Source organism: Lichenostomus cassidix, chromosome 5, assembly GCF_008360975.1.
Source record: "Lichenostomus cassidix isolate B80296 chromosome 5, HeHo_3.0, whole genome shotgun sequence".
NCBI lineage: Eukaryota > Metazoa > Chordata > Aves > Passeriformes > Meliphagidae > Lichenostomus > Lichenostomus cassidix.
Window position 1 is genome coordinate 22,148,284 of NC_139486.1, and position 26,966 is coordinate 22,175,249.

Genomic DNA, 26,966 nt, shown 5'->3' on the forward strand with positions numbered 1-26,966 from the left:
AGAGCTGGGGAATAGCACCCCTAAAAGCTGATGTCTGTGCTAATGCTGAAAGCATCACTCCCTTGGGACACTGCTGAATTTTTATGGTGTAATAACAAAACCAATGGGGGACATAAGTGATTACCCAAGTCTTGGTTACAAGGGTTCATTACATTGAAAAATATCTGGTGAAACCATACTTCCTAAGACTGACACATAGGATCATTGATTTGTAGTAGCATTAACTACTGGCAAAAATATAAACAAGAGTTTGGTTGATGTGTTTGGAGTTTAATAATGTAAATGGTAATAGAAAATTATTTGCAGCATCGACTGCTTTCAGTGTTGCGATGGAACAGAATTTGCAATGCTGGAAATGAAATTATTGAAGGTGATTATAATTTTGGCTTCAGTTAAATAATATTCATTCAAAATATAACACTCTCCACTCCAGTGAGATTATTTATAAGTTATGTATCGCACTTGAATTAATTGGCATATGGTGTAAATTAACCCCTTTCAAAAACATGATTTATGTGCTTTGTTCTAATTGATTAAATGCAGACCTGTTTTGTGTTGATACTTGCCAATTTAGGTAAAGTGATTTGAGTTTACACTGTCTTGGCTTCTCCTTATCTGATCACTGCCCTTCTTTTTATAAGCTAACAATTGCAGTTACATCAAGGATGTGTGATAAAGCTTATTGCAAATATAATGTCAGTTTCTTGAAATCAGAGAAAAAATGTATAATAATTTCACTCATCAAAATAATGAACTTCTTTCTGAGCCTTTTTACAGAATGGTCAATGGGCTGATTTTAAGCACTTAAAGAAGTAAGATTTTGGTATTTCTGAAGTAAGCAAGCTGGGACTTCTAAACAGAAATCAGCTTCTTACTGTGCAATACGAAGAAATATATTAAAATTATTTTGTTCAATATGTCAAGGAATGCATTAAAATATCCTGGTTTTAAAACATTCATTTGTATTCTAATAAAAGAATTACATCAGAGAAAGGCCCAGGCGCCTTATTAGTTTCCTCTGTTTTTCAGGTGGATAAAAAAGAGAAAAAGATTGAGGGAAAGACTGTGTCCATGTAAAGGAGGAAGGATTCCAATGTGTTATTGTTGTTAGTATTATTAGGAAAAAAATGTGGTTTAAATAGGCTAATCTTGTTTCTAAGTTACTTTGAAGGCAATTGTGAGCTCCAGTAATGCTTCTGAATGAAAACATAACTAAATAATGCAACAGGTGTGCACATTTGTGTGTAGCTAGCTACAGAAAGAGGGGTCTCTATATGTCTTTGTATCTCAGATAGGGATTAAATTTTTGTACTTGTCTTTAAAGCATCAAGATCAAATGGTGGAAGGCAGCCATTTGCCTTTCTCATTGTCACATTTTCCTAACCTAATTGGTGCTGAGTGTACCAAGGGAACGGGCAAGGGGGGCAACTGCACTTCCTCCCTGAAAAGAAATTACTGTGGGTGAAATCAAGAGACCTAGAAGATTGTGAATGGTAAGGAAAACTGAGTGGGACCTTCTATCTTTAAATTGCTGGGAGACTTAATTATACCTCCTTGCCATGTTTTTACATTCTTCTCTGGTCAGCTGCTTCTGGCCATGTTAGCAGAGAGAGGTGCTGGGCTAAATGGGTCTGTGGTGTAAACCAACACAGATGTTTCTGCTTGTGCTGTGTATGCTGCCAAGAGATGGTTGCAGTAGGTGCATGGTGACTCATTTATATTTAGGAAGGGCTCTGTAAAGCACTGATGTCTTTAGCAAATCTGTGATGTGTCATTGGTAGCTGTTGTCTGTCTTCTGCTTTTCTTGCAAAAGATTCTTTGAGCCTCTGGCCAGTTCTGATCTTTCCTGTGACTTCACTCATAATTATTTGGATGCTGCTACTCTGAGTTGAAGTGTTCCTAGCCTTGCCCAAGCCCTGTGCAAGGAAGCACACAAAGACCAGGAGCATGACAGGCCTCTCACAGCTGATTAGCTCTAAGGTAAAAAGACTCGCTGGATGCAGTTCTTTTGGAGCAAGGCTGTTGTTCTTGGCCAGCTGGCAGCAGTGTTTTGGGTCAGAGGTTGTGTTTTGCTACACCATCCTTGTGCTTTCCAAACCCAAGTCACAGCAGTCACTTATCAGTGACTCTGCCCCAGCCACCCCAGCACACTGCTAGGTCAGTCCCCCTGCTCCCCAGGCACAGGTGCCTGCTTCTCCCATAGTGTCATTTCAAAAAGACTGCAGTGGGAGAAAATGTCTTTGTAAAGAAAACTAAGCACACAGTGCAAGCTCTCCAGCTTTCTGTTACTGGAAGTTGAACACTAAAGTTTTCTGTACTTCAGCCAATGTTTGCTTTGGTTCCCTGTGTAACACCTTGGCCTGAAAAAGAAAAATCATCATAAAATCATAAAATGGCCTGAGTTGGAAGGGACAGTTCCCTTGCTGGTTTTCCTTTTATTTTGTGTATTGGTAGGCACAAAAACTACTGCACTCATGTTCTAACATTTGGAATTTAAGAACATATCCCAGCAGTTAAACATGCCCTTAATGTTGGTGAGAGAAATGTATTTGGAGAACTCAACACTGATTAATAAAGAAGCCTGTTTCCCTCTCCAGCTAATTAGAGAAAATAGAATATTTTCCTAGTATTTCCTGTGACGCTCATCTGTAAGAGGAAGTATCAGCGCTGGCCTCAGTTTCTCCCAGTGCTACTTGTGCTTACTATGAATACAACCCCCTTATCTTCTTTTTTTAAATTCCAGTGTGAGTGAACACTAGTAAGCAAAGTAAGGAAAGCCTCAAAACACTTAGAAAAAGAAGGATGCCCAGGAAATGTCAGTGAGGCAGACACAACTTGAAGTAAGGGACTGAAAAATGCTAACAGCCCTCAAATGGTGTTTGAAGAGTGGGACCGGGGCTCCCTGTATTCCCCTGGCTACCCTTACCAACCTCTTGACACTGTCAGCTCCAGTGCCACATGAACTTTTCAGAACCCCAAAAGCCACAGATCAACATCCCTTTGCTATATTTAATCTGAAGTAGGATCCATTTTAAAGTCCTACCGAGGTGGCCAAATACAACTCTTCTGTGAACAGATACAACATTCAGAGGACTTATGCACACAGTGTAGGTGGGCTTTGTGTGACTGTGAGCTGCCATCACACAAAGGAAGGGGATTGTCTTGGTTCCAAATCTGAGTCCATCACAGTCATAGTGCTGCTGATGGTGGGGCTGGGGGTAGCTGTTTCAAGTGCAGAAAAAGCTTGTCATGCTTCACCTCCCTCTTCAGCTCTGTGCTCATCTTGTTTTTTCATTCAGGCTCATTTCTAGCCTGTGGCCCTTCCTACTTGTCACCACTAATTCAGCCATAACCTCCTCCTCAGAAGGCAGGCTGAGTGGCCTCTTGATTACCTGGTTTAGATGCATCATCCCAGTGAGTGGCATAACCTGAAAGAAGGAACTCAGCAGTGTTGGTTGAGGTGTTTTGGAGATGGAGGTGCTTAAACAGGGTGGGATTGTGTCTGTGTTCAATAGAATAAGAGGTAGAACAAAAATCTGGAGTCCTTGTTTCTCACATCTCTGCCCCAATTACCAGAGTGCATTTCCTTCTGCTTTCTCAAGCAGCTATGAACTTTTCCTCTTGCACTGCCTGACCACCAGATCAATGCAAATGCCATGACTTTAGCACTTACATCAACTTCATAAGCACTGGGCAGCTGCTGTAATGCTTGCAACATTCATGATGTCACTGCTGGGTTTAAGCCAGTGGTCTATTTTATGATTAGAGGTTTTGTTTTTCACTGGAACAACTTCAAGGCTTTTTCATCACTAGCTCCTGTTTATTCCTTGCACCACTGAAATGTAGAACATGGAAAGAAAATGAGTGAGTAGGAGAAACAGACTGGTCCGCGGCAGAGACTGGCAACAGTGCCTGTTTTAAAAGTCCTCAGCAAAGCTCATCTCACAAAAACTCAGAAGCTTGCTGAGAAGTTTTTTTTCCTATGGGAAAACACGAAATGAGCATTTCTAAGTGAGACAGCTGGGGGTTTCCTGCCCTTCTGGAGCAAACACAGACAGATCATGCCCTGTCCCACACTGGACTTTTCTGTGGAGCCATGTGCATCCCAAGGGACAGAACAGAGCAGTTCCTAAACACAATAAACATTACTCTGTCTGCGTTAGTTTTCACATTTCTGTGTTTTATTTCTTGTTTTGTTTGAAATGACCTGTACCACAGGAATACAATTTATTTAACAGGTTGGTATTTTTTTTAGGAGCAGATAATAGTTAAGTAGATACCGTTTATTTCACTGACTGTCTATGACTCCCTGCATCATTCTCACAGCCTCTGTCTCTCTCTGGCTTCTCCAGGTAACCCAGCCACAAGAACAACAGAGCAGCCTTTGGCCATACGATTGATTATAGCTTGTGGATACAAAGTGGAAGCTCTGTTTTCTTAGCTCCAAATTGGTAATAAAAGCTCAACATGTTACATTCTAGGGCTTTCCTCAAATACTTGCCCCTCTAATAGCTGCTTACATGTTTCTGGTGAAGCATGTTTTATTTTATATATTTATAATAGTTTAAAAAAAAAAAGATGACATAGCGTACAAAGAGAAAAATAATGCCCCCTTAGCATGAGCAACACTGCAAGGTTCTGATTGTTGTGGGGATGTTTCTTGTAGCTTCACAGTTTTGCTGCGAGGTGTAATGCCCAAATTTCCCCAGAAACCTAAATTCAGAGTGGTAATTTACCTTTTAATTGATCCCCATGAAATTTGTTTTGCATTACAGGTCAGACACTGCTGTTCCCAGAGAAGAATGTGCCCAAAACAGAAGAGCTGGTCACTTGGGAAGAATTGTCTTTTGTAGTAGCTGACAGGTACGTGGTTTCTGTTATCCACACATGCAAATCAGGGGCTGGAGCTGCTTTTACCATAGTTGCTGGTGTGGGTTTATTCACTGTCACTGATACACTTACCTCTACTTCTCTTTTCTTTAAGTCATAGAGCCCATCTGTGTCCCGAGGCTCAAGCTCCATCATCTTTTGCCCCTGAAGAAGGACAGCTGTATGACATGGACTTTGTGACTCCTGTATTACAAATGAGCAGCATAAAGAGCACTGACCCAGAATCCATTTCCTAGTTCATGTCTCACCTTCCACATCCCCAGACCTTTTTGTAAGAGACTGTGAGCACTCAAAGACCTAAGCAGTTGCTGAAGCTTCATTTCCTACTTCAAAGTGCATTGGGAGGACTACACTATGTTACCCTCCTCTGCAATCCCAGCTCATTGCATAGCTGGAAATGCTCCTCAGTTTTGTCAGTGTGCTAGTACTAGTGATGCACAGCAGATCAGAGTAACTGGGAAGAGATGATTGTGATTCCTGAACTTGTTTGAAGGGCCCAAGAGACCTGACCTGCTTCCCAATTTAGGATGGTACAAGCCTATTAAGGGTTAAATCTAGACAGGTGTTTCTGTCCCAGTTCCTGGGGAAGAGTTTGCATTCCTTGCTTAGAGAGTTTAGTAATACCCTAAGTACTGTCTGGTTCACTTCCCATTCTATTTCAGAAGATATGCAAACATTTCCCTCTATATTATCTTCAAGCAATGGAGAGTATTCAGATGGGCTCCAAGGTCATGCAGCTCTAATGGAGAAAGTTCCTGGAAAAAATGCATTTGGCATCTTTATATTGCTCTGCCAAGGCAGGAGTTGTCTCCATCCCATAGCCCTAATCTAAATAGCCAGCAGTCTCTGTGAACTAGAAGCTAACTAGGCAGCTCTCCAAAATCATGTTTTGTAGATAGTTTGCTGTTACAGAAAGCAGACCTGAGTCCAAATGCAACAAAGCTAGAAGAGCCGTTTGGGGTTGGTTTTGGGTGTATTTTTTTATTATTTGGTTTGGTTTTTCTGGGGTTGGGGTGTGTGTTTGTGTGTGTGTAAGTGACCTTTACAGGATGGTCCAACAGAGTAAGAATTGCTTCTTAGGATGTTTTCAACCCATTTTGGGACAGCCACGTTTGCACAGGAGGCTGGGACAATGTGCTGGGGCTGAGCTGGGTGGGACTTGGTAGGATTGCAGCAGTGGTCAAGTGTGTCAGACTTACAGGTGACAGTGCAACTCAGCACATCTGTGAAAGCATAATGCCACAGCCAGAAAGAGGTGCTGGAGTGCAGCCCATGGCAAGCTGGCTCTATAGTGGTGGCATGCATTTCACTTTGGTCCCTCGGTCACAGATGGGTACAGGGATCATAAGTGCAACCAAAAGCCTCTCATTTTCTCCCCAGCTGCCTCTGGGAGGGAGCTGGGGAGAGAAGCACAAGTATCCACTCAAAGCACAAGGCCACTGTGTAATCTATACTGCTGTGAGCATGGAAGGAGTCCCAGTTCCCAAGTGCTTTCTGCCCCTTAGGTCTCTGCTGGTTTACTAAAATGCCTGAAGCAAGACAATTCCTTTATCCAGTCCAAAATGAGTGACTGTGTAGCACAGGAAGAACTCAAAGCAGATGGAATGGAACTAACCAAAGTACAAGGTGTGGGCTGGCTACGAGAGCTGAGAGGTCACCATCAGTCAGCATCCCTGTGTCTGAGCCTGCCAGGGCTGGGTTCTGCAGTACTGACAGCTCTGCTGGGACACATTCTGCTCCAGCAGAAAACGAGCACCCAATGTCTCTGATCACACACCTCAACCCTGATTTGGAAGACTTCCTTCTGGGGCAAGTTACTCCTCTGCCACACCACCTCTCTCCTGGGCAAACCAGGAAGGGATGGAAGCTTGAGAAGAATAGAGGCAATAGAGTTAGTGGTGTCTCGAATGTAGATCAGAGGTTTTTTCTTACCTCTACTACCATGCTGCTGACCACAAAAAAAGACAATACACTCAGGTTTCGTCAGCTCAGGATGGCTTAAAACTTAGTGACCTAGAAAATAAAGTTTCAGAGAACACCAACAGTCAAGTTTTGTCAGTCACTTACATTCCCCTCTGGCTACTGGGAATGCAGCAGCTATGGCTTAGGCAGCAGATCTAAACCAGGGCTTGGAGACAGCAGGAACCTGGTTATGTAAGAGGAGTAAATAAACATTCCCTCTGTTCTTCTCCCACCACCACAAGGTCAGGTGTTTGCTTTCTGATCAGCAAGAGATCCTCTTACCAGCCCCAGGTATAATCTATGGTAGCTCTTTTCCTGCTGTTGAGGATAATGGGATGAGGCAGGGGAAGACAGCAGTTGGAGTATCAGGGGTTTCATGCCATCCTCTAATTTATTTCCCTAGGCTGCCACAAAAAAGCAATCTCTCAGGCTCTAGAGCTGCCTCCTCTGAAAAGCAGTGCCCTTGATTCCTAACTAGAATTTGGCAATAAGCCTAAAGTCTCTGTGGAGCCAAAGAGCTTTAATGAAGTCTAGGAAAGATCTGTTTTGGGGTGTATTTATACTTGGGCAGTAACCATGCAGACAAAGCCTTGTGTTCTCTGCCACAAGGAACAGGTGGGGAATGGTACTCAGCTGAGCTGAAGAGGCAGGTGTGATACACTATGGGGTGAAAAGTGTGGAAGAATTGTAGTTAGCACCACATAGGAGAGGATGCAGAGATTATCAAGTCAACCCAGCACTGAAGCATAACATCAGGCTCTTTTCTCTTGCCATTTGGGAAAGACTTGCATTTTCTCAGGGACATACATCCTACCTCTTCAGGGGCCTGGGGGGATTGTACATGGGAGGGACTAGCCAGGCGTAATGACACACTGTACAAGGTCGCAGAATATCTTACACAGTTAGGAGCATCTTTCCCAGTAAGAGGTGGGGCCTGTATGTACAAGTGTTACAGAAGTCTGGGAGGCAGCCTTTTTGTTCAGGAGAGGTCCAGCAGTGTTGTTCTCCAAAGGAGCATCTACTCTATGGTAAGAGGCAGAAAGGTGACAAAAAGAAGGACCATGGCTGCTTCCCTTTCTAACTGACCCCTCATAACACCAGCAGATAAAGTTTATATTGACTCTATTCTTCCTCTCTTCCTGCTTCTGTCCCCACTTCCCCTCCAGAACTGGCAGAGGGAGCTGGGGAGCAGGCAGCCTGGACAGCGCTGAGAGCATCACTGATCAGAGGGGCTGAGCCCCGATGATGTCTCAACAAGTGCAAGAGCATAATCTGGTATTTCCCCCAGAGAAAACAATGAAAAAAAGAGAAACAGGTGACTGATTAAAAGTTTCCCCCCTCCTGTACACAAGATTCTGCAGTCACGCCGACAGATAGACATTAAATAATTCTTCCATAATAAATGATTGGAGATAAAAGCCGGCGGTGGCTGCTGCTGCTGTTTGGATTGCTCCGTTGTCTGCATCTTTGTTTCTAGTTTGTTCCCCGGCCACTGTTGGCTGGCGCTGGGGCTGTCAGACCTTTGCCTCTAGCATTTCTAGGAAGAGTTTATGCATGGGAACCTTGCCCTGCAGTTTGATGCTGTAGAAGTGCTGCACAGCTTTGGCAGCCGTCTGCCGCAGAAGGGGCAAGGTCAGGAGCAGCTTGCCTGCTCGCCGGGGCTCCTCATTGCGCTGACTCAGCTCGTAGTCCTGCAGGGCTTCGTGGAGAAGGTCTTGGAGTTTCTGCACTGCATCCATGTCCTCTATGTGCATGGAGTCTGGGGTGAGGAAGAAAAGACAGCAAACAGACAAGTCAGACATGAGAAAGGCAATCCTTTATGGCCCTGAAGCTCAAGATGTTTTCTTTCATATCTGTTGTGGGATTTTTTTTTTTTTTTTTTTGGTTTATTTTGGTTTTTCCCCACCCCCCCTGGCCCGGGAGTGAGGGGTGTTGTCAGAGTTGGTTTGGTATGTTTCCTAAGGGGAAAAAACCAGCTTGCTGGCAGGCGTGGTGCTGCTGCTCTGAAGTTTGGCAGCAGCCCAATGTGTTGACCCTAACAGTGCAGGGACAATAACGTGGAGGGGTGGCACTTGTGCCCTGTGTGCTGCCCATTTTGCCAGCCACCCCAATGCTGTGCAGGGGTCGGGCAGGGGCCTTTGTGATTTGCACTTTCATTTGCCCTCCGTGCTCCTTATGGGTAGAGTCACCCTGCAAGGGGCAGCAGCTGCTGTGCTGCCGCTTGGGAGCAATCTCATTAAGAATAATTAACACTGCAATAGCGCTTCATCTGTCTAAACTGCCTAATTGCCGTGCAGCTGCTCAGGGTGTCAGCAAGACAGAAAAGCCCCAGTAGGTCACAACCAGTGCGCCCAGGGGTGTAGCCAGACCCACCTTTGTGCATATGCCCCTGTTTTCAGAGACTGCCAGCAGCTGCTCAAGGAGCTTCCTGCTGAAATAGAGGAAACCCACACCTCCTGCAAGGCCTCTTCCCTTAGGGTGCCAGTTAGATTTGTACAAGCTGTTGGAGGGGCTAGGAGTGTTTGTGAGGCTCCTTGGTGTGTTTGTGAAGTGAAGGTAGCCAGGTGGCAAAGGACTCAGTCCAGGGTCTAGGTAGGGAACCGTTTTGAACACAAACTGCTACACTTGTGGGTAAGTCATGGTGCCAGAGGGCAGCACCAAAGCGCACTGAGCATCACCAAAGGTTTTCTCCTTTTTTATCTTGCCGATATCTTCTTTCTTATAAACATGACAGAGCTGGAGACACTGTTACCTTGTCTCCATTGTTCAGAGACTTTTAATCAATACTGAACGTATTGATAAAGATTCCTGCCACAAGGCAACAGAAGCAACAGCAAAGAGAGAGTATGGCAAGCACACATGCACACACGTGATTGCACCACCTGCCATCACAGCCTGGCTTTGCAGTATGGCAGTGCTCTGCCTCAGCCTACACACAAACAAAAATGTGAGGACATGGGTTCCCCAGAGTGACAGCAGTGAAGGGGAGGAAAGCTGACTGAAGTGCCAAAATCTCTCTAGAAACATGTGTCATCTTTATGGAGAGCACAACACAAATTAGAGACTGTGAATTTTGTAAGATACGTTTATGGTAAAAATGCTATTTATGATGCATGACTTATAAAGTATTATAACAGTTGGGAAAATATTATGTCTAGCAAGAAAGCTGTTTAAGAAGCTGTTTAGAAGGAATGTACTAATTAAGAAGATATTAAAGGGAAGTATTCCCAAGAAGCCTACTAAAGAAGGATTCTTGATGCATTTGCACTTTTTTTTTCAAAAGACCAGGCAAAGAAGCTCAGAAGAGTGCTGCTAGGTCATCACAGTGACCTGAGCTAGACACAGAGGCTGATTCTGAAAAGGAGGGAGGAAGAAGCATATTGCCAAGTCAGTCTGGCAACTTCTCCCAGCCAGGTAGCACCTCTGAAAAATTTCCATACACAGTCAAAGAGAAGTGAGAGGGATCTGTTTCCTGCCAAGTCACAGAGGTCATTTTGAAGACTGGAAGTATCAAAAGCTGGAATGTCCTCTAGCCTTTCTGTTTAATGTCCTTCTGGTTAGGGGCACAAGGGGGAGAAGTAATCACAGTCTGTCAGACTTTGTAGATCCCAGTGGATGCTAGGATTACCATGCAATGAGCCATGCTCAGGGCAAAGTGGGTGCTCTGCTTTTGGGTACTGATGCTGCTGTACACTCGACAGAATCCCAAAACTGCCCTTCTGCCACCTGGCTTCTGTAAGGTGACAGGACTTAACAGCACTAAATAACTAAATCCATACAGTGAGAGGAAATGGGGAAATAAAGATCAAAGCCTGCCCCACCCCCACCACTCTCTGCTGAAAGAAGCTCAAAATTGGCAGCTGACTGCAAAAAATAAAACAACATTGCAGGATTAATTTCCTTGCAATCCATCAGTGAACTGGTGTCGATGGCATTGATAAACTGTTAATTATGAAATCAATAGCTATGAATTTTTACAGCTACCAGAGCACTGAGGTGAGGGCAGGCTGCCTGACCCTGTCCCTGAGGGTCAGCTGGCCTAGAAGCCAGGCTTCATAGCAGAAGCCCTTCTGCAGCACTGCTGGCATGACATGGGCAGGTGTGAGAATGGACAAAGCCCACTGCTTCCTTATTTAACTCTCTTACAGCTTCTGACAAGAGCAGGAACCACACATCCCCTTGCCAGATCCAGACCTTGCTCACTCCATCTTAAAATACATTGCAGGAAAAAAGGGGAAATACATTTTGGCCAGTCTGGCATGTCCTAAAATGAACATGTGCTGTAAGCTAACCTGGAGGGCTCCTCAATACATAGGTCAATCTATTTTTATTCCTAAGGAAAGAGGACCTAGGAATGCTTAAAAATGGACTGCTCACTCTGAAGGGTAGCAAATTAGGTCTACAGTACCTCTACTCTGTCAAAAAAATGGGCAACCATATTGTCTGGGACTTGGCTGCTGCTCTGGGAATTAAGAATTCATTTCTCAGCTCTCTAAAAGACAGAGATCCCTTGAATTATCTTTGCCAATCCCAGCAGGTGTATTGCTGGTGTGTCACACCAAGGACTCAGAGATCAACCTACCGTCAGCTTCTTCTCTAGCAAAGAGTGAGTGAGCTCCCATTTCTACTTTCATTTGTTTGAATTCCTAGAACCAAAAGGTCAGTATACATAGAGCTGCGTAAGTGTCTAGAACTTGGGTTGCATGAGCAATTACACCCAGAATTAATCTATATGGGAAGGAAGGCAGAAAGCAGGTTTAGGCAGCACAGGTGCTAATCTAGGTGTTCATTTTTAGGCTCTATCTCTGATCCAAGGGAGCTGAAGCCTGGCCCAAACTGCTTTCCTACCATTCTAGGAATAAGCTCTTTGCATGTAAGCACACACATGCAGGCTCTGTAAGTTTGTATGTAGGTATGTCAAAAATACACTAAGAAAAATAACTGGCATGAAAAGAATGTGAAGATTTGATGTTAAGTTACATTAGAAAAATACACTTGCCCTGTTCCAGCTTCCTTCTGTGTGTGTCATGAGAAGCTTTAATTACATGGAAAACAAAAGCATATGCTTTACTTTCATATGTTTCAATACAAATAACAAAGCAGGATTTTTGTGGATTATGCTCCTACATAGCTACACTTCTAGCTGCACTAGGAGAAACCCGTGAAGTCAGAGTGGTTTTTTTCATCTATCTGAGAACATGCTTTTGCCTGTGCCTCCTGACCCTTACCTTGGTTTCTTTACTCCAGAGCTCTGGTAATGGAGCCCCAAAGCTGTGTTTGTTCAGTGGTACTCCACTCCTGATAGAAACTGTCCCATAAGGATTACTCTGGGCCTAGTCCTAAAAGCACAGTGAGCAGCAGCAGCAGAGTGCTTCTGTTGCACTGTGAAGAACTTGACAGCAGTGTCCACAGCATGGGCCAGGTAAATGTCCCGGGGTGGCACTTCTGTCACAAGTGCTACCTTAGCACTTCAGCCTCTCTGAGGAGCTCTTCTTCCTGTTTAATTTTTGCACCCTTCTGTTAGACAGGTTCTTTTAACAAGTTGATTGCATCACCAAAAGCCACCATTGCACAGACGAGAGAGGCTAGGCTTGGACATCTGCCCATCCTGGTTCAGTGGCAAAGTGAAGGCAGCAATTAAAACTAAAGAAGCAATATATGAGACATCGAAAAAGGGAACAAAGTTATGAAGTGCAGAAAATTGATAAGGGAAATGAAAGGCATAAAAGAAAAAGCCATGGCTGGAAGGGCTAAGGGCAGTAAAGAAGTTTTATAAATATTTAAGAAATAGAAGAAAAATGACCATTTGTAGGGGGGGTCTTTTCACCTGTAGATGATTAAACTATTAATAGCAGTGCAGAGTAGGCAGAAATTCTCAGTGAGTATTTCTGACTTATTTAGAAAAGAGAAGCTTTATACCTGTGTTATATGAAGATGATGAAAATGTCATAGACTGTTGTTTATGCAAGACAATATTAGAACTATTAGGACAAACTTCACAGAAATCAGCAGAGCTGGATAACTTGGCTATAAGAGCTCTAAAATTGCTGGCTGAGGGCCATCCAGGGCAGACTAATGTTTAATAAATCTTGGTATTTTTAAGAAATTCAAGATGACTGGAAAAGTTCTAATGATGCACATATTTTCCTAGGTCTTATCTGACAATTTCTATGCTAGCCTGATAGCTAGTGAACCAGAGCAAAAATAAAGGAAAATATAAAGGTGACATTCAATTAAGACTAATAAGATGGCATTTATAAGACACATAAATGTGACACTTAGGGACATGATTTTGTGGTGGACTTGGCAGTGCTGGGTTAACAGTCGGAATTGGTTAAAGGTTTTTCCAACATAAACGATTCTGTGATTTTACTGCCAGTCAACATGATACTTGGGAAAACAGGTCTTGTCAAACAAACTTGATTTCATTCTCTGATGAGATTACAAATTTGGTTGATAAAGTTAGCTACACAGATATAATAGACTTAGGTTTTTATAAGGCACTTGGCTTAAGACCACAGGACATTCTCATTAAAAAATTAGCACTATGCAATATCAATAAAGAACACTTTCAATTGATTAGTAACTGGCTAGATGACAGATCTCACAGTAGCTATCAGTGGTGAATCATCCCTGAAGAAGGAGTTTTCTAGCGGAAATCCACAGGGATCAGTAAAAAAACCAGCTGCTACTCAAATTTTTTATCAATGAGCTGTAAGGAATTTTTTTCTTTTAAATTGCTACTGCTAAGAAGTGGATGGATGGCAAAGAGGAACGGAATGGTGTAAAATGGTGAGGACAGGGCAGCCTCACAGAATCGTGGACCATGTCTTTACCCTTGAAGTAGTATATCCATAGCCAAGGAACACAACTACAGAACAGGAGGTTTATCACATCAAGCTGTCAGGTATAGAAAGACCTGGAGTCATGGGATCCAGCTCAACAAAGACCAGTCTTTTGAGGCTGAGCTCAGGCAAACAGACATTAACAATATGGTGCCTTGTTTTTTTAAACTGAGAGAATAATTAATTATTAGAATCAGCTACAGAGCAAGGTGCAGATTCCCTTTTTTTAATCCTTCCAGCTTCATGCTCGGTGTTTTTCTGTAAAACAGCTTTAGCCAAACACAATACTGGTTTCAGAGCTGGGCTGCAAGGGTGAATTCTGTGACCTGCATGATGCAAGTTTGGCAGAGATCTGATGTGAGACAATGAGACTCAGGGGATGTAGAGGGAGCCCTTGTCACACAGTAGCTTTAGCAGTTTCCCTTTCAGATGGGACTCCTGAGCAAATATGTGCCTGGCTGGCTTTGGTACAATGCAGCCTGCTGGATTGAGGGCTGCAATCTACATCCACACTGTCTCGGAGTTAAAGGGGGATTCAGTGTCTCTGGTCACTGAACATCTCCAGAACAGGGTCAGGCAGCCTCAACCCCAAAACCTTTTGAAATTGGGTCCAAACAGTATCCCTGTTTGCTGTATCTGACCAACACTACTGAGGAGTATGCAAGCGTGGCTTACATCCCTTTTCTGAACTCATGGCATTAGAGTTGGCTTGCTGGTGGAAAAGGCCTTCACAGCCTTTTTTACTGCCAGAAACCAGCAACTAGTCCATCCCTGTCTGGTTCCACTCCCTACTACAGAGTCAGAGCACAGGTGGGGTTCTAGCAGCAGGAAGCCTCATTTCTCTCTGCTTTGCAGCTTAGACCCTGCTCTGTGGACAGAGGGGAGCTTTGAGAATATTGCATGACACAGGCAGAGACACTCAGGCAGTAGGCTCTAGTCTCCTCCCAGGTCAAATACCAGCATGAGCCTTGACTCCTTGGTTGCAAGACTGGCTGGGCCAGGGCTGTACCTGAGTTGGCAAGGGCCAGAGCTTTGAGCGTGACAAACTCCTCCTTTTCCACCTTGAGCTTCTTATAGCGGCGCACCAGTTGTAGGATGGCCAGGTAGAGCTCCAGCAGCCCTGTCAGACGAGAGTGCTCTTCATCCATTATGTAGTCCTCAGCATAGACCAGCTTGTCCTCATATGGCAGGGAGCGGTACACAATGCCCAGGATGAGAATTTCCATCCAGGCACTCTGCAGAAGGCTCATCTGGTCTCCAAGGGAGAGGTTGGAGAACCCTAGCAGGGCAAAAGACAAGCAAGGTCAAATGGGTGTGCAGAAAAGGCTCTAGGACACTAGGGTCCTCAGTTTCCCTAGGATTCCAGCCATGCACTCTTGCTACTGACCTGCTGCTTTAAAAAAAAAAAAAAGCTCACTGAAGTGGCCCTGTCTCTGTAGCAATCAGCACACACGGACCTTACCGTTCTCTTTGCTCCTATGCCCACCCACAGCCCAGCTTCAAACAGGAGTTCTGATGCTCTGACTGCATTTATGGCAGTCCAAGGTTGGTCACAACCTCTTTTCAATGACCACTGCTTCTTACACAGCAGCAACTGTTTTGTATCACATCACTGTGCTCACTCTTCCTCTGCAGGTCTGCATTGCAGCCCATTTAGTCTGTCCCAGCAGAAAAAAGAGTAAAGAACTCCAGATGGCAGAAAAGAAGGCTTCTAATGGGATAGGACAGAATGACACAGGCCTGAATTACAAGTATACTACAATCTCACATTTCGGCCAACATGAGAAAAAGTCCTGCCACAACAAAGCAATAAAATGTGCTCAAAAATGAACACATTTATGGACAGAATCCTCTTCTATTCCTCATCACATTCTGGTCTCCATACCAGCAGCTCTGCCTACAACCCTACCCAGTGATGAAAATACCTCTATAGGTACATACCATACATACCATATACCATACAAGTACCTAAATCATAGCCAAAACTGGTAGCAATGGAATCAGCACCCAGCAGTGAACCAAATATTGTTGCCAAATACAGAAAGAGCAAGCTCCTTCCAGAGATAGACCCTGACGGCCCTAGAGTCCACTTGAGAAAGTGCAGAAGACGAAACACAGAGGCAATGTCCACCTCAAGGTGGGGGAAAAAAGTGCATGGGAAGGAAAACTGTCTGTTATGCCCTCCATACCAGGTATCATTGAAGGCCAGACCATGCAGGATCCTGGGAGATGGGCACTCTAACAGTCATTACAAACAGGAATGTCAAGAACAGTGTGTTGGTCCTCTCTAGGCAGTTTTTGTCCACCATGGAAATGCAGAAATTGTACTTTTTTGGCAGCCCCTTGCTTCTGAATGTTCCTAGGGCTGTGAGAGAATGGGACACCCAGGCACGGGAGGGTGATGCTCCATCAGCCTCCCCGACCAGTTTTCTCCTAGATGCATATGAAGCCTTGGGGATCACCAAGAGACCTGTGAACTTATGAATCTCTGTGCAGAAGCCTCCCAGCTCCTCTGGCTGCATGCAAGGCTCAGCTGGATTCCTTTATCCCACATCCCTCCCTGCTCACAGCTCTTGGCCCCACGTCGGGGCCTATGTAGCCAGCCACCATGATGATCATTTGATTTCTCTTGTTATCAAGTTGGCAATTAACAAAAGAGCTGATGATTGCTATATTGACTGACTGTGGGATCTCTTTTTCTATCTGCACTATCTCAGCCAGGGAAGGGAAGGCAGAAGGGTGGGTTAGTGGTATTTATTTATCTCTACGCCATGTTTTGTGTTTGTGTTGCCAGGGGAAGCAAAGGGTGATAATGGCCTGGCAGCCCTTGGACATCCAATTTCCCTTATCAGGCCACTGAATAGAAAAGAGGCCCCAGGCCACATTAATTAACAGATACCAATCAGCTGTCACGTGCTGTGTGTGCAAGGTCTGAGGGGAGCAGTGGGTGGGAGGGACGAATCAATAAACCATTGGGGAGGAGTGCCAGAGGGAACAGTTAAAGAGGAGTCCAGGCTACTGGGGAGAAGAGCTGCAAATCCAGCCCCATGACTGTGAGACTCATTCCTGTACAGCGCAGCCTGTGCTCCACATAGCCCTGATGAATCCCACCTCATGCTCAGGCTGGGAGGTGGTTGCCTTTACCTGACCCTTCTGCCCTGCACTCAGAACTGTGCTGCTCTGGAATGTAGCCCTCCTGACCCAATCCAAGTGCAGCCTGCTGCAGCTCCAATGCCTGGAATCCTGTCCCCCCAACTCTGCCTGCTGCACAGGGAACTGATGAGATTAGCCCCGAGATGGGGATGAAGATGCACAGACACTGTTTCACTCTTTAGAACCTGAGATCCCTCCTTTGGTCACCCTTCTCCTAGCTCTGACCATGGAGATCAGTCCAGCATTTAGGCTGCTGCCTTAAGTCCATTTTCTGGATCAGTCATGTGGCCTTTCTGCATCGTCATTCCCCATATGGATTACAAAAGGGGTCACGCTCCTGCATGACTACAATGTGCCAACAAAATTTCTCAAAGACTGAGAAACAGTCAATTCCTCATGTAGTAGAGTGAGAGGATCCAGGACAGGCATGGCTCATACTTTCCTACTACTGAATGAAATAGAAAACCTGATTTAACCCTAGCAGTAGCCTGTACACCCAGCATCTCTATTAATTGCTCTTTCCCAGAGGCTGTTGCGGCAAGTGAGAACAGGAGATGCCATACTTTACCCTTTGCCAAGAACAGAAGAGCCAGCTGCAAATGCCCCACCCACCTGGGAAAGCCCCTGGCCAGAAGCACTCCCAGGTAGCCAACAAGTTCAGCTCCAGCAGGCAACTGGGAAGAGGGAGTGCTATGGTGTCAAGCCTGGACTTGAAATGTATGACAGAATTGGGACCCTTTTCCTCCAGTGCTCACACTTATGGAGTGCAAGGGTTAAAGGACTGTCCCTGAATCACTACAGTAAAGGGAAGATAATATAATTTTCTCATGCTATGAGAGCTGTGATCAGGAAAATTGTTAATTTCACCTGGCCGAAATCACAGGCTTGCTCTTATAACACTGGGGAACCTCCAGTTGTCATATTTTCTGTCATCTTACAGCTCCCAGGAATTGCTAGAATCCCATTGTTTTGCATTCTTGAGCTGTTGGTGGCCCAGCATCAAGAAAATGTCCTTAGTGATTTGTTTCTTGCTGCTTTTCTTAAGTCTGGCCCTGAAAGGTGCCTAATGAACCACTGCCTCTGGATCTAGCACAGAGCTGCATGCAGGTTTCCCTCCTTCCCAGGTGTAGCTTGAGAAAAGCTGCTTTATTTGCAATAGCTGATGTGACATTCAGGTTGGGTTTTTAATTTTTTTTTTTTTAAATTATTATTATTATTATTGTTATTATTATTTCAGTGGTTTGGCAGTGGGAGCTCCCAGAATTTAAAAAAAAAAAAAGTCACATAATTTGTGGCAAGTGAAGTTCATAATCTGTTAATTTATTATCATTTCTGTCATCCTGGAGGGCCATTAGCAGAGGTAATAAAAGGAGATGTAATTATAGGATCTGAGGCCACTCCAGACACAGCTGCTGTCACTCCACTTGCCATATTTCATTCTGTGCTAGTACTAACGTCTTCCTGGTGAGAATAGTACAACAGCTACCCTGGGAGAGCCTTCATCGTCACCCCTCAAGAGAAGTCTTGTCACCCTGCATCAAAGCAAGAGGAAAAGGTGGATGTTGTTCCAAGACAATTTGCATGGGGGAGGGTGAGCAGTGGGGAGGAGGCCTCACACAGAAGGGAACAACTCCACATTGGCTGTGGCTTTTGAGCTCGTGGCTAATAGGGCTATTGAGCTAATAACATTTGCTAAACACGATTAAATCTTGCTTTATTGTTATCACAGGAGAGTGTGTTTCAGTTTTACTGATTTTAGTTGCTAATACTGTGGGGTAGGAGTTTATGTTGACACCTGGGATACTTCAGGGTTGGTGTGATTTTAATGTCACACCTTTCTTTACTAATTCCAGTGAATACAAGGCAGGAATATGTGACTTTTGCTCCTTTCTCCACCCTTCTCTGACCAAGAGTTTATCCATGCAGAAAGCAATGTCATGTTTTTCTCAAAATCCTTGGCAGGCAGAAATATAGGGCATGGATAATTTAGACACCTGGCAGGCTCCTGGCCCTGCCCTGCTCTGCCCCCTTGCTGCATAACTCAGTATGTTTCATACTTGTCGCAGAACTACAGAGCATTTTGTTCCATGGTTATGAACTGTCTTATATTATCTTTTTTTCTCTTAGGTAAGGATCCTTGAGCTCTTGCCTATGCACAGTCCTGTTACAAAATACTGCTGCTGGTCTGAGCTGTGCCAGTAACAGTGTGGTTGTTACTGTGTTGCAGGGCCTTTGATAGGAGAGGAAAATACACAGAGAAATTTGAGATGATGGCAGGTATGTCCTGATTTCAGAAAGGAGAGGAAGAGCCCCTTTCACAGTGCAGGAGCAATCTCTGCTATACTCCTGTTGTGGGATAGTATTGCCAGGCTGGAAAATGCTGTACATGAAAATGATAGTATTCCAGGCTGGAACTCTGCTCATCCCACAGCCACAAGGTAGGGAACTACAGCAGGGCACTCTGTGTGAACAGAAATATCCAGGGTTAGAGGGGTGTACAGCTGCACCCCACTGGACAGCCACAGCAACTAACTGCATGGCATTAAAACCATTCCTGTTAACACCTCAAGTATTGGGTTAGTAGAGCAATCCAGGCTGAGTTCCCTAATCACCACTGTAACCCCACTTGTGATGAATCAGGCCCAGATGGATTCCAGCACTAGTGATGGGTATAATCCCTGCAGATATGGCAGATCTCATGTAAGAAGGGCACCACCAAGATTAACCTCTAGTCAGAAATACGATCCTGAAAAAGTTTCTTCAGCCTTCGTAGTCCCATCTCATAACAATCCATATTCCATGTAGCCCAGAAAACCACTAACCCTTGAGTCCCAGGAGAAATACTCTCTCTGGAAAAAGAGGAGCAGTTACCAAAAAGCCAAAAGGGGAGCAACAGAAAGAAACAAAATACATGGGAGAACTAACTGTCTGATCACTCACATTAAGATGCTTCATCAAACAATGAAGAACTTATAGCCAAGAAGCAAACAAAAGAACAGAGACCCATGCAGTGGAAGCCATAGACAGCATGCAATAAATCCTGTGATCCTGTATCAGAGCTTCATATATTCTCCTGACACAAGGAAGGGAGACAGAAGGCAGGAGATAGCTGTAGGGAGCTGTTTATAGCTTCAGTAAGCTGTTCATAGTGAATGTCTGAAGCAATCTTGGAAAAGCAGCCTTGTAAATCCCAAGGATATCCCCTAAGTTCCTAGGCTAGCCTTCTCCACACACAAATCCAACCTACCTGTTTCTGGTGAGGTCAGAAAGGGATTAGAGAGGGGGAAATATTTTCCCTTCCCAGCCTACATCTTTGTACTCAGAACTCCATTGAGGGCCATATCTGCTCCTTCAGCCTCGGTCCACCCTACCTGCAGGTTTGGGACACTTGTTATGTCACTCAATCACACAGACACACACTGGGTATAGTCAGTGTGTGAGCCTTCCAAGGTCAGTCACACTGCTGATAAGTTGTCCCCATTACTTGTCAACAAAGAAGCCTTGAGATTCACTCTCAATAGCATGTTTTCTATTGCAATAGGATTTGTTCTGTGACAAATCCATTATGACAAGCTTTCCTGAGTCTGGACAAGAATGCCCACTACAGAGCGGGTGTGGATCTGCCTTGTTTTTAGCTCTGAAGTCCAGTCACTGCCATAATATTTATTCGTCTATAAACACAACAGACCTAAGTCAGGTTGATACAGTGCAAGATCCCAGAAGTCCACCATACCATCCCAAATGCTTTCACTGGGTCACTCAGTGTTAGATACCAGACAGACCTTCATTGTATCATATCAAAGCCTTCTGCATAATCCCAGGGCACACACACATACTGTGATCAATTTATGCACCTTATCATAGGCTGCATTGGAGTTTGTTACCAGTGACAGCCCATCTCTAGCAGTTTTTTGTGACAGTACTTTCCACCCATCACTGTAGGAAAAAGTCCTGGTTGGGGCTAAAACTGATAAGCACAGAGATAAATAACAGCCCCCTTTGCTGTTCATGCTTACACCCTTGTAATTCCCCATTTACCTGGGATGTGCTTTGCCCAGCCAATGATCACCACCAGTTCCCTGTCTGCCAGGTCACAGAGGGTTGTCAGGGCTTTGATGTCACTCTCCGGCATGGTTGGATCAGGCATGGCATAAATCTTCTCTGGCTCAGCCACCAGCAAGTGGGAGACGATCTTAGTCACTGCACATTTCAAAGGAGAAGTTGTTGTATCTCTCATGACATTAGGTGGACCCTCCTGGGATGAGACATGACTATAGAGCCCATAGGACCTCAGTAATGGTTTTGGTCACAACAGAAAACCACACTGCAGCTGCACAAGCTGTAGTGATCTGCCTATGCCAAACCAGCTCTGCACAGGGATGACAAAAGCAGGAAGCTGCTGTAATGTTATCAGCCATTGTCTCACGCAGGTCCAGTGAGGGGAGAAGGAGCCATAAGCAGTCAGTTGGTGACATGTGGAAACGTTTAAAGAACTATGGGTAGTACTGAAGAGACAGCTCAGCATGGGACTGGTTTTGTTAACATAGCTTGGGTAAAGGAAAATATCAGAATATCACTTAATGGATTTACATAATCTCCTAGAAAAGGTCTGGTATTTAACCTTAGGTACAATGAATACAGCACCTGAGCTTTACCTAGGCCTGTCTAATGTACCTCTACACTATGACCATAAGAAAAAATTTCCAGTGCTATTGACTGATACAGGAATCAGAAGTGACAACGGCTACACTGTACCTTTTGGGAGACAAGTGAAAAGAAATATAGTGGCTGCTCAGAGGACCACAGTTCAAGACCAATACGTACATGGCTTTTTAGCTGGGGGAGGGATCTGTAAGCTCAGGTAAGTGCTGCTCTCAGAATCCAGTCTCCTTTTGTATTTCTGACGACCTCCACGGACTCGATCCAGACGAACACCTGCAGGTGAAACCAAAAAAGTCCTCATGATTCCTTAGTGCCTTATGGAACCTTGACATGCAGATGCTTAAATTTGCTAAGTAAGAGGTTCTCCACACACCAGGGAGGTTCTTTCTCCCAAACACTTGAGATCTCAGCTGAACCCAGCAATCTCAATACCAGCTAGACTGCCTCCAGCTCTAAGCATGCTGTTCTGAGCTTTACTTTTATTCATAACATTAATGAAGACAGAAATTAACCCATTCAAACTACTGATTCACTATCAATCTGACGGGCAAATGAAAAGCTTCAGACTTCAGTGCCCTCTAGATGATACTGTTTTTAAAAAGAAAGACTTTAAGTGTCACTCAAACCTGCAGTTTTAAAAATAAGCTTCTAGATTGTTCTTAAAAACGAGAAGTTAAATGTCCTGTGACCTCTCAGTGTTTATATTTGAAAAAAATGACCTATAGCAAACAGATAATGAACTACGAATTCAAAAAAGATGTTTCAGTCTTGATCAAGTAAGGCAACTGTAATAAAAGTAGAATTCAAATAAATAGAAACAACCTCAACTACAATAGAGCAATGATAAAGATAAAGTAGGGAGACACTGAAGAATTTGTTGCAACTCTCTCAAAATACAGTGAATCAAATTGGAACTTGCACATTGAAAACAATTCCAAGTGACTGGGAAGTGCCAGTGATTGTCACCATGCAAAAAACCATAGCAGCAACAATAGACTAGGAACAGCAACTAAATCGTGCTATTAGTACAAACTACAATGTTAAAAAGAAACTGTGAAAAAAACCCCCATAGATATTTGTGCAGTTGTCTGTTATTTCTGGCTGGCCATATGGTCTCTGATAATCAGTCTGTGAAATTGGAGTAACTCAGTCTTGCTGGTAGAAACAGCTTTAGGAAAAAAACCAAGTCTTTCAAGGTAAATGTAAGAACATTTGTTTAGAATAAAATTTTGAATTTACGCTATACAAGTACTTCCTTAGAAACACACAGGAGTTTATCCAGTCTGATCATGGGAACCAATTATGTGATACACTTACTAATCACATTAAGCCATTAATATTTTGCAATCATACCACTACATAAACACAAACAACTAAAAGCAAACACTCCACATCAGTTTTGAAGTGACACTTTTTGAACAACTTGTACGCCTGAAAAAACCTGCAGTCTGCTGGCAAATACTCTACCCTAGAAGGAGGCATGTCTGTCACACTGCATTTAATGCCACGTTTGCTTGCTTTGTCAGGGAAAAGAGGAAGCTTTTACTGTAATGCTCACACCAGCCACACCTGCACCACCTGAAACTGCTACTTGCAACATCTAGATCCCGACAGTTTTCATGGCTAGAGCACCAAAACAATTTGACTGACAGACAGTACCAACTGTTGGCCTCCCCAAAGCAGCAAGAACCAGGCCAACAACACTGAGTCTGGCAGCAGTATCTCTCACTGAGCAGGAGAAGCAGGAATGAACAGGCATGGACCTCTGCAGAGCAAGGGAACTGCTACTGCAGGTGGCTGCTATGGGAGGACAGCAGATATTGAAGATGGAGAGAAAGCCATGAAGTGATATAGATGAGCTCAGGTCACACTTAGTAATTTCTTTCCCCTGGCCCATTTTCTATTTCTGACTCTGTATGGAGAATTCACTGATACCCCTAAGCATAAGTACCACCTTTCTCCTCCGTTACATGGTATTGTTTCTGAAAATGATGCCTATTGCTTCTTTTGCCTCCATTTCCAATGGCAGGTAACCTGTGGGCAAGACTCTTTCCCAGGAGCCCAAACACAGTCCAGAGAGCAATTTCAAAAAGGACAGCCAGGGAATCCCAGACCTGAGGTTATCTAGGGAGACCCCTGAGGAACAGCACTGATACAGTCCTGGATGAAGCCGGAAATTTTAATTTATATCCATGATTTCTTTCCCTGTATAAATGAGCCCTGGTTTCTTAAGAAAGAAGACCTCTATTCCATCCTTTGCTAAATGAATGATACCTACCTATAAGCCAGGAAAGAAGGGAGAGACACAAATTTCAGGAAGCACCAGTAAATCAAGCAACTGGGTATGAAAATTAAAAGATGATTATGAAAGATTATAGAGGAATCCTGAACAGGCTGCAAGACTTCAGGACTGAATCAGAGCTTCCCAGAACCCTCCCAGATAAGACTCATAAGTGGGTGCATTCCCTCACACCAGTGGTTAGGGGGAGAGAGGGAGCAAGACCATTTTTGGCCCAGCAGAAACCAACACACAGCCCTCCAGGATGCTTTCACTGTGCAGTTTGATGAGCAGCAGGGAGGGGGAACTAGGACGAGTAGGGAGGAAATGGGGGAAGGAGCCTGTTTCCTCCTCCCAAGGAGAGGCATGCCATCCTCCAGTGCTTGGCAGAGGGCTGGCTGCACAGGTTGCTGCAGTATTAGGGACCCTCAATCAGATTATAAGGACACAAGGGACTTAAGTGCATTAAAAAAGATAAGGAAGACGCAGAGAGATTTACCCTCCATCCCTCCTTTCCTCACTGAGCAGATAGAGGTCTGTTTGCCCAAGGACTTCAGCTTGTTAATTTTGAGCAACTGTTTGTCCTCATCTTGTTCCCCTTCCTGTGCAACACTCCTTGAGGCAAATGTTTTCAATCAGCATTTGCAGAGCTGCCATTCTACCCTGTCATCATCACTCCAGCTGCAGAGCCTGGTGGACAGGCTGAGCCCCACATAGCACATCCCAGCTCCAGCAGCTGAGTGCAGTGACCCACTGGTACTACAATAAACTAAATAAATAAATAAAAAATTTCAACCCCTGAGCCCCTGACTGTGACACTGCAGACATAAGTTTACATCATGGTAAAAACCTTTTCCTAAGGATCTGACAGTCTAATGGGTCATATCTAGATGGAAGGAAAGGGCATAGCTAAAAATCAGTACCTGTGGTACTTAGGTACCCAAGTGAATGCCTGCTGCTCTACTTGATTTCCTCTGCGGTTAATTTTAAGACAGGAAAGCTAGTTGCAGTGCAGGTCTGAGAGAGACACTAAAGGACAGACATTAAAATAGAGTGGGGAGGTGTGGTGGGTGAGCTCAGAGAAGCAGCATGAAGGAAAACACTGAGCAGAGAAGAAATGGAGGGGGATGTAAACTGGGATGAATGGAAGTGAGAGAGTGTAAGGAGAAGGGAGATGAAAGAGAGAGAGATGGAGCAAGGCTGAGTGGCACATATGCTGCAATCACAAGGCAGACTTCACACTGCATGCAGCCACCTGAGCCTGAGCTGCAAGGTGCAGCAGCCACATTTGAGATGCAGCTGGTCCATACTGAAGACTTACATAGGCTTTGGCACTGCAGCCTCACAAGAAGACAAGCAAAATAAAGCTGGTGCCTTCCAGCTCCTGCACAAACCCTATTCTCACATGAATCACAACTGCTAGTTCAAAGGAGAGAAGGCACTCGTCCTGCAAAAATGTCACCACCACAGGCACTCCTGGACCCTGCTTTGTGTCAGCAAGGAGGTGAGATGCAGCAGTATGGGGCAAAGTTTGGAAAGTACCACCCCTTGATAACTTCTCTTGCTGGTAGTTCCTTCAAAGGAAGGCCATCTGTTCTGGAAACATCCCCTTTCCTCCCACTCCCCTGTCTTGCAAGAAAGTGCTGCTGTTCATTGAATTTTGTTATCTTTTGAGAGACCCTGCATAAGAGTCCTGGCAACTCATCTGATCTAGCTATGGAGCTGACCCTGGTGTATGCCACAGGGGTTGAGTTCCAGCTCCCTGGCAGCTTATTCTCAGCTCCCCTGCCTGCCCAAGCCCCTCTGACCTTGCAGGGAGGAGGGCAGGACCAGGACTTGTGCAGGACTTCTCAGCTCAGCATCCTGCCTGGGGCAGGGATGTCAGTTTTCCAAGTGTCCTGTGGGTGCCACTCGTGTTCCAGGCACTCTTGCAGAGAGGTCTGTGCCAGCACCAAGCCTCTGCAGTGGGAGAGCTGATCTGCTGATCGTTCAAGCTCCCTGCATTTCTCTGACATGCCCCTTGGAGAGACGTCTGCCCGACAACTTTGGGATCAGATGTCCCCTTACTGACTTGATAACATCAGGCCTTGGGGCTTTTTTCTTAATGGAAGTAAAATAATTCCAGCTTTTTTTAAAAGCTGGACCCAGGCCGAGACTGTCGGAAGTAAAAATAGCCGAGTATGCAGAGGCGACAGCACACATAGTCAGGTTTAGTTTCTCTTTTATTTTCTGGGGACTAAAAATATTCTTAAAAGCTCTGTGAAGCTAAGCCCTGGCCAGTGGGAAAAGCAGTCAAGGCCCAATATCAGCTGTCGTGTCAAATTACCAGCCTCACCTCACTTTCCATCGAGTCCTATCACATGCCCATGGATTGATAGGAACAGAAAGATCTATCTGGCTGAAAGAGCTAACAGAGGAGCCAAGCTACAGGGTTTGCAGGGTACAATATGTGTCTAGGCCGAGAAGGACACAACCAAAGAAAACACAGGGAAGCAATGGCAAAAGGGCTGCTTTTGCTGAGCTTCCCTGATACAGTAGCCAGGTCCTCTGTCCACTGCCCACGGAATCCTTGAGCTGCAATTTCCACACCAATACAGCCTGCTTGCTCTCCCAGGGTGTGAGCTGAGGTGGTGCTCTGTAGCTAACAGATGCACCTGTCCCAAGGAGTTGAAGTCTAAAGTGCATGGATTGGCCCTGGTCAAGGAAGCTGGAACATATGGGCTAAGAGCAGAGAAGAAAGAAAGAGAGAATGATTGTATGCAAGGTGTCTCCTACAAAATTTCCATCTTCCTTTCTGCTCTGAACTTCAGGAGAGACAACAGGATGTGGCAATGGGATGAGTGAGCCAGGAGGAAGCCTATCAAGGAAACAGAGAGCAGTGATGACCATAAAAGTCAGGCCTGCCAGGATGGAGAAAGAAATAGACTATAGGGAAAAGCATTTCTGCCTAACAGGAATGGAGAGTCTGCAAACTGAAGAGGCACTCTTTTGTTACTCAGATTCCATTTTGGGAATAAGAAAAGATCCCTTTATACTATTAGGCTCTAGTGCTGTGGCAAAAAGAGGCCAGTCCCTAGAGAGTCTTCTGGTAGGTGTCTGATGCAATTACCCAACTAATTTGAACTACAAAAAAGCAACTTGAGGGTCACAAATCAGCACAGCCAGAAGAACCCAGT

General features: G+C 44.6%; 1 protein-coding gene across 4 annotated transcripts in view; it reads right to left on the bottom strand.

Moving 5' to 3' along the window:
- Window positions 1-4,159: 4,159 nt before the first annotated feature.
- The window catches only part of ESRRB (estrogen related receptor beta), a 142,795-nt gene continuing 119,988 nt past the window's right edge, over window positions 4,160-26,966 (bottom strand). For all 4 annotated transcript variants that reach the window (XM_085061738.1, XM_085061736.1, XM_085061737.1 and 1 more), the window contains 4 exons: window positions 21,675-21,785; window positions 20,889-21,050; window positions 14,707-14,976; window positions 4,160-8,611 (listed from right to left, as the gene is read on the bottom strand). In XM_085061738.1, the coding sequence (XP_084917864.1) occupies window positions 8,367-8,611; window positions 14,707-14,976; window positions 20,889-21,050; window positions 21,675-21,785 (788 nt within the window). In that variant the 3' untranslated portion in view covers window positions 4,160-8,366. The remainder of the gene's footprint in view (window positions 8,612-14,706; window positions 14,977-20,888; window positions 21,051-21,674; window positions 21,786-26,966) is intronic.